The sequence below is a fragment of the Gastrolobium bilobum genome, unplaced genomic scaffold (genome assembly GCF_033153095.1).
Source record: "Gastrolobium bilobum isolate Gb01-03AN ecotype WA unplaced genomic scaffold, APGP_CSIRO_Gbil_v1 utg2114, whole genome shotgun sequence".
Taxonomy (NCBI): Eukaryota; Viridiplantae; Streptophyta; class Magnoliopsida; order Fabales; family Fabaceae; genus Gastrolobium; species Gastrolobium bilobum.
In genome coordinates, this window is record NW_026895842.1 from 86,487 (window position 1) to 95,080 (window position 8,594).

The 8,594-nt window shown below is 34.5% G+C and overlaps 1 protein-coding gene across 1 annotated transcript; it reads right to left on the reverse strand.

The window, feature by feature from the left end:
- Positions 1 to 1,210: 1,210 nt before the first annotated feature.
- Positions 1,211 to 5,077, reverse strand: LOC133296355 (1,4-alpha-glucan-branching enzyme 3, chloroplastic/amyloplastic-like). The gene is made up of 10 exons (XM_061495320.1): positions 4,985 to 5,077; positions 4,365 to 4,436; positions 4,135 to 4,239; positions 3,705 to 3,782; positions 3,512 to 3,624; positions 3,172 to 3,252; positions 2,789 to 2,893; positions 2,546 to 2,631; positions 2,364 to 2,418; positions 1,211 to 1,517 (listed from the first exon to the last, which is right to left on the reverse strand). Exons 6-10 carry the CDS (start codon positions 3,247 to 3,249, stop codon positions 1,506 to 1,508), a joined length of 336 nt encoding a protein of 111 aa, XP_061351304.1. The 5' UTR covers positions 3,250 to 3,252; positions 3,512 to 3,624; positions 3,705 to 3,782; positions 4,135 to 4,239; positions 4,365 to 4,436; positions 4,985 to 5,077; the 3' UTR covers positions 1,211 to 1,505.
- Positions 5,078 to 8,594: the final 3,517 nt, after the last annotated feature.

The window sequence follows — 8,594 nt, forward strand, 5'->3', positions numbered from 1 at the left end:
TGTAACTTACTTCTAACACCTTAGTACTCATTATACCACTTACACTACAAAAAAATTTCGATTTAGCTACGGTTGAAACCGTGGCTGAGTGGAACAAAAAACGTGGCTAAATGATGTAACCACAACTTCCTAAAACGTGGCTAATAGCGGCGTCGCATTATTTTAGCCACGTGCATTCCTTTAGTTAGCTACATGCAATATCAGCGTGGTAACATTTCTTTAGCTACGGTATTTGTTCGTTTAGCCACTTTACAACCGTGGCTAATTTAATGGTAGATTTAAAAAAAAAGCAGCCGTATAATGCATCCTCATCTCCACGGTATTGAATAGATTATATGATCTAGAACAGTACTTTTTGGCCCATAATCTGAGAAATCATCATCTGGCTGATATTTTATGCATCCTCTAATTAGAAATATTGTACATTCTCCTATCACTTATTGAGATTGAAATACAGAGAGAAATCAGATATAACAGTAATTTGGTACAAAAAATGAACATTAGTTCAGTCCCAGTGTATATGATAATTTTAGTTACCGCATTCTACATTTATGTATCTTATAACATAAGTTCCACTTTATAAGTCTCAAATAACTCTCTACACAGAACCTGTGACATTTGTGGTATATAGATCAATAGGGTCTACAAGCATAATTCTGGGTTCATATTATCAGAACATGCAATGCCATATTTAAGTACCTTGTATCTTCAATAATTTAGGATCTATTTTTTCTGAATGCTTTCCCAGGGATTATAGGATAACCCATGTAGCAGCTGTGGTCAGTGGTAACCTTGGAGAGTGGTTAACTATCAACCCATTCAATTAACCATCTTCTGCACTTTCATGTATACAATATTGAGGATCATATTAAAACTTATATTTTTCTTACATACCAAGGAAAGCTTTCAGTGGTTAAATGTAATCCATGTTCTTATCCACGTGCAGAATAATGCCTCAAATTCTCAAAATCCGCCTTAACTTGTAAACCTGAAAAAGTATAAAGTCCTTACTCTTAGTCTTGTCAAGCATAAGTAGTCAATACTTCAAAAGTTCTTCGCAAAACAATTGATTGAAGGCTTGTGATATAGATAAATTTTGCAGTGAGTAATCCTAGAAGGAGTAATATAGTAGAGTTTATATTTATAAAAATGAAGAGTTCAATAACTTGGGAAGAGGAGGAAAATCCAGTTAACAAAAAAAAGGCCTTATGATACATAATAGAAAAGTAGTTTTGACTGTGGAGGACTCCAATATAAAATGGCCAGAGAGAAATAACTGAGAATCCAGCGTAAAGATGGTCATTATGAAGTTTAACTGGTGTCATTGCTCAAAGAATTTGGGATGAAATTAGCTTAGACCAGATTGACCAATATGAGTAAGTACTTCAAATTCTCCTGCAGTAAATGCCTGATCTTTCTTGAAAATTGGGCGTTTAAGCTCCACGTATCCGCAGTAATCAACTTCATATACTATAGCACTTTTTAAAATGAAGAAAGAGCCACCCCTACTCCTTCCCCTGCAAAAGGTGCGATATAATTAGAATTCAACTTGCAAAAATCTCTTGCACGATAAAAAATAAAAAAAGAGGCACCTTCTTCATGCATTGACCAACAGGTTCGAACTCTTTCTTGCTTTGTACTAAATTTTATTCTCGCTTATTATTCATGTAACCAAGGGCAGAGGCAAGAAAAAGATTGCATTCACAAATAAAAGGTGTTTTTCCATATAGAATGATCTCTCTTAGAGTTATAAAGGGCAAAGGATAAACCCTGATGCACAAAATTTCCCTTGTTAAAATTTTAATTCTTTTTGGTGAAAGTTAAATTTTAATTTGTTTATGTAAGCATGGCATGCACTTTTTGATTTAATGTTAATTGTTTTCCTATTCATATTCATGTTTTCATATAGTTTGCAATAACCATTGTAACAGTACCAATTTTATCTTCTCCTCTAAAATATTACTTGATTATGTGCTCTTTTACCCTTTCCCTTATTATTGTCTTTTGCAATTCATATTGTGGGTAATATCAGGGATAGTATCTTGTGTTTTGTTGTAAATTCATTTCTGCAATAACCAATTTGAAAACTTCTTTCATGAAAAGACCAAATTAAAAATTAGTATAACGTATAGGGATAAACAATTTAATTTAACATAACTAATCAAACACAAGCTAGAATTACACGTAGGAGTAGTTCATATTGATTTTTCCTTATTGGTGACAGTTGTTGATACTGAATAGGGGCTGAGAACTCAGAAGAATGACTTCAACTTAGATATATTTCAATGCTTTGTTTGCATAACTGTGTAGATCTATGGTACTTGGGAAATAAACAAAGTAACAGTAGCAACAAAATTATCAACCTGAGCAGTTCTGCTAGGGAGTGACACCTCTACGCAGTTTTGATGGCCATCAACTCTGTCAATACATATGATGCCCATGTCAAGGATACAAGAAAACAGAAAACAAAAATAAAAAGTACAAAAGAATACTACAAAAAAAAAGTGTACGATGTAAAGGGAAGATATTCAAGAAGCATGACTACCTTCTGCTGACAGTTCTTTGAAAATACAGTTCTTCTTTAAGCCTCCCCTGACCTCCATATTTTATTTCATCTGTGTTCAGAACAACCTGGATCATCAAAATGTGCCAGAAATATTAGCGATCCCTTTAAAGGGCCTAAAACCAATAGCTTTGCCTTCAGACATATTAAAATAAGCAAAGATAACAGTGCATGGAAATAAAATAACATGAGAAGGTACAAATTTCGGCATGAACTGACACTTACTTGATACTCCCCAGCTTCTTCTACACCTACACTGTAACTATCATAAGAATCAGATGGTTGAAAATTGAAAATAAAGAGAAGGGGGCCTCTGATATAAGATATGACCTGCAAATAATATAAGTGTCAAGTTTCACAATTTCACTACATACATTGACAACTGTTGGAATAGTATATCATACACCACTCAAAATATATAACACGAATATGTCAGAGGGTTTTGTATATATGAACAGGAGAAAGCAATGCATGATGACCATAAGACAAATGAAGAAAAGGGCATGCAAATATGCAATATACCATTGACTGCCAGAAACTAATGAAGTGGAAAATTAGCCTCCAATCATCTAAAAGGAGGGAAAGGAATGAAAACAAATTCAATATACCATTGAACTGTCCTTCACATAGTGTAAGTTTGGTAAACCTCGTGAGAGCACTCGCTCATTTTCATCCAGCTTCATCATATCCTGAAAAGAAGAGGGCAATTAATATCATTGCTTAGCATTTTAATCATCTCTGTTTGCTTACAGGCCCGTCACAAACATAAATTCTAAATCTGAATGACAGCTTGAAGTAAAATATGATTAATAAATAGTTAAGACTGAATTCAACAATTATTAAGGCATTCATGAATTGGCCAGTTCCATACCCAATTACTATGCAACAAGACATGAGTCATAACTTGTGAAAGGGCACAAATTTTATACCAAGGGATTAGATTAACACCTTATCAAAAAGGAAAACAAATCACGGCAAATTCCATCTTTTGCCAAAAGAACCCACTGACAATTAGCAAGTGAATATGAGAAGTTGTTGCTTGATGATGGAAACTCAACTCTCTGGCACAAGTAAAACATTAATAAATTAGCAATCACAAATAAGGAATTATTCGTGAATATTTAATACGAGTAATCCTCACCTTTGGATGCCCAAATTCATTGCCCATGAAGTTCAAATAGGCACGACCACCAATTGTTAACGTGATCAATCTGATCATCTAGCACAAAAGCCAAGAAAATTAATAAAGAATGATAAAAATTATAAGAAAAGTCACCTTATATTTTATTTATTCATGATTTTTTAAAGTACTATGTATGTATTTATTTCCAATGCAAGGATATGTGATCTATAGAAATATAAAATAAAATTTATGCTACAAAATTATTTATGCTAAATCAACAGAATTCAGAAGCAGAACCTATAGAGTTATTTAAGCTAAATCTACAGCACAATTACCCATATTATAACAGCGATGCATAACAGCTGAGAGAGAGGCAGACAATTCTGATTTCTACATTCTAGTTTCCACTGCTAAATAGCAAAACTATGGAAATTAGTGAACGACATACTTTATGTAATGAAGATCCCCTCAATAAAGATTCCTTATAGTGTTGTGAATGCTCATCTATTTGGCCAAACAATATTTCTGCATATGACCGCCCTTCAGATATAGACTGGTGGCAAGATAAGAAAAAATCAGATTTAAAACGATACCAAAAATAAAGCTCATAGTTCTTCTAGAAATTGAAAAGGGTAATAAAGCTCATAGTTCTTCTAGAAATTGAAAAAGGTATGTTACCTGGTTGTGATTTTCAGCATACATAAGCATCTTATTAGCATATTCTCTATTGGAAATTAATGTGTTAACAATCTGCAGCATGAGATCCAACAGCAACGAAATTATAGACTTTAATTAAAAATAAATGAATAAAAGAATAAATGGACCAACCAAGACAACTCATTTAATAATGGAATGAAAAACTATACTCAATTATAACCTTAGTCATGCTCCATTCATGATCAGGAACACTGACAAGAAAAGTTGACCACATCTCAGATATGATCCATTACGGAGTGAGATTTAGATTTATTTAAAAGAAAAGAAATCAATTAAGATGATATAATCGAATATAAAAGTGGATTGAAAATACGAGATCTAGAAAATCTAGACAATTACAGCCAAGAAAAATTAGGGGAAAAAATAAAAGTGGAAACAAAAGGAAGGTGACCTGTTCCCAAGTAGAAGCGAAATTGTAACCCCTTGAAATGGTAGCGGAATTAGGTAATTGGAATTTTTAATGTCAATGACGGCTTAAAATTTCAATAATTCTTGCTACTCAATTTTTATATCCGAAAAATCAAAACTATAAATTATAAAGAATTTGAAAGCGAGAACTTAATCAATGATTGATAAAAAACCTGCAAATGGCGGAGAAAAGGAACCCGAGAGGAAGATAGAGAATGAAGCATGGTTGCTATTTTTGCAAATGAAACACAAATCCAAACCCTACCTAAGAAAGAGAGAAATTAAGAAATTAGAACAAAACAATAATGGAAATACTACCAAAAAAAGAAAAGTAGAGAGATGAAGAAACCAAAACGGCAAGTGAATGAATGCTATGAGCTCAGAGCGAGACTGAGTTTTTTAGAAAGAGATAGGAGAGCGAGAAACAAAGGTGTCGTGGCATTTCAAGAGTATAATAAAATTGGAAATTTTAAAAGACCGTGGTTAAAACTTGGTGGCTAAAGGCCGCTTTTGCTGTAGTGTTACACAAGATCTAATGTAGGCACTAGGCCCTTCCATCATGCATATTCATTATGTAATACATCAATTACAATAATTCTCAATATCATAGCCATTTTACACATCAAATGGTCTATTTACAACACAAGTGCTCAAATGCCTCAAAACACCAAATATGTGGCCATGGAGAAGTCCCATGCTCACCCAAAATGCAAATATAGACAAGAGGCATAAAATGTAAATCACTTACAAAAGACTTAGAATCTAATTATGAACACCACAAAAGCATGAGATCTCAACATGCAATATGTTCATAATCTAAGTCCCAAAATGCTAAATATAATGCTGTGTGCATCAAATGTGCTCCTCCAAAATGCCATGCTATCCATATGGACCTCATGATCTAACTCCACCACTAAGCGGGCCTCTTGCCTAAAGCTCCTCCATGCTCGCTATAGCCTGAAATGATGTCTCCAAACGCGGGGTGAGATATACAAATATATCTCAGTAAACCAATGGTACTAGAGGATCACTCCACCCTATGGCTCACTCAATGTGCAACAATAACATCATGTAAAATGCATAACATACAAAATCACAAACAACTGGGCACAAATCCAAGAACATCCACATAAAGATTTCGTTCAAGGACCCCATCATATAACTCCCGGGAAGCTTCCTGGTTCCTCTCCCATGGATGAGACGACCCCATGGAAAAACCTAACTGGAACTCCCCACGAGCCCTATCTAGCGAAAGTCTCACGTTTGGATCATCCTGGTACAGCTCCCAGAGTCGGCCCACGGCAAAACCCGTCTGGAATTCCCAAAGGATATCTCCAGCGGAAGTCCAAAACACACACATCTACTGGCCAGAGATCACAAATATTTCACACAACATGCTCCAAACATGTCACACAATCAAGTAATAATACATGAACATACATATTCACACAATGTCTAAAGGCACAAAATCCAACCACAATCTTCCACTAGGTGTGGTGGAGCATACAAGGGATTAAAACCCAAGTTCCAAAGGTTTACCTCAACTCTAAGCATAATGCTCCAAAAACGTAAGCTCCAAGCTTAGTCTGTTTCTATCGTGTCCGTGAGAGGCAACCTATATGATCAACAACAATGACCATCAATCAATTGCAAACAATTCATCAATTTCACAAGACTTATAACTAATTATAGCCACTTAGGCCTAATGGTTCTTTCCCATTTAATTCAATTTTCTTAACTACTTGAATCATCAAAGTAATTCACCAACCCACCAATTATACACTAAATCATCAATCTAACTCATCAAGCAACCAATTATGCACTAAAGTATGAATCATTGATTAAACCATAATTTCACATCAACTTTTCCTTACATTCCCCTTATTGTTCAAATTCTTCCAAGAGGCATACACCAAGGTTTTCAATTTAATTTAACACTCAAACACATCTTTTAATCCTATAATTAACTCTTACCAATGGTCCACAACTCAATTATTCAATTCCATACTCATTCCAATTAATAAAGTCTTGAAACTCATCATAAAATTGCCTAAGTTAAACTTCCCAATTCACAATAATTTTTATTACATTAATCATCATCATTTATTATTCTAAGTATTTAATTTCAAAGGAGACATACCATTTAATGCTCCTAACTACCATAACTCAATTTACAACTTCAAACCCTCATCCAATTTACGATCTCATGGAAAACTAAATGAGAATGTGAAATCTTACCACCAATAGCCTCCAATGGTCCAAGGGAGTGATCTCCAACCAGTGGTTAAACACAAAAATTCCCAAAAATTCTCCAAACACACCCAATTTTCATGGCTGATTTAGGGGATTTTCTCCCTCCACAATGCTCCCCACAAGATGCACTTGACATGAAAGTCATACACAAGAGTGTGGGGAACAACTTTGTAGTTGAAATGTTTCCTAAAAGTGGCTAGAAAAGGGAGTTAGAAATCAAAGCTTCAAATGCCCTAAAATGGAGAAGCAACTCATGGGAGAGAAGGAGAGGGAGGAAATAGAGTGTTTTGAAATTTTCAAACTTTTGTCTCTTAAGTGACTTAAATCACTTAAGTGGGTCCCACACGTCACTTAACTTTCTTAAATCACTTAATTTAACCCACAAGTTCATAACCTACGTATTTTTCTCGTTCACGTCATATTTTTACTTTCTAAAAATACTGATAATATTTTCACGCTTATCGGTACAATTATACCGCAATATTTTACACCGGTAAAGTCACTATTCATCAAATTTTCTGAAACTTGCCTATCCACTCGATTTTTCGTCCTGAATCCATTTCCGGCATTATTTTTATCATTTGAGACCTTCTACTCAATTTTTTCATGCCTAGAGACACGTGTTTGGTAAATTACCATTTTGTCATTTTTACGTATTTTAGCCCTAATTTCAGGATTTTCACTAATCTTACCCTTTTAATCAATACTCTCACATATAATTATGCATTTAGAAATACGAGGTGTTACACTTGGTAGCAAGTGCTTCTGATTGTTTATTGATGTTGATGCAAATTTGTAAGAAAATTCGAAACTAAAATATTTTACTTTTATTTCTCAATTTGTAACCCTTTTGTTTAAGCTAATGGAAGCCACATAGCTGGTGCATTAATACTACATGATCATTTAAATAGGCTGAAAATGAGCCAACTTGCGACCAATTTTCGAGCCAACCCGCGAGTCAATTTTCGAGCCAACTCGCGAGCTATTTTTTCAAGCCAACCCACGAGCCATATTTTTGAGCCAACCCGCGAGCCAACCCTAACCCGACTCGGGTCGGGTTGGGTTGGATTTTGTGGCTCATTTTTTTCTTTTATATCCAACCCTAACCCGGCTCTTTTTTTTCGGGTTGGGCCGGGCCGGGTTGACACATTTTGCAAACCCTATCTGATACCCAATTCACCTGAAACTCTAATTGAAATTTGTTAAAGTATTAGATATAAGAAGCCCACGGTAGAGGGATATCAATCGTTAAATGGGCTAAGTTACAAAATAAAAAGTAGACTTGGACACCACATTTCAAACCAAAACTTTAAAATATTAAGTTTATGGCTCATTCCAATTATATGCTTCTCATTTAGTCTATTTTTAACCAATATGAAATTTCACTACTCATACTTGAATTTCTAGCAAGATATGACATTGATTTTGAAGGTCTGATTCTCTACCATATCACAAAACTCTCTTCCTCACATTTTCATTCTTGTAACTTACAAGATTTTATTGGTCTGACATGTTTTTCTATATGTGTGT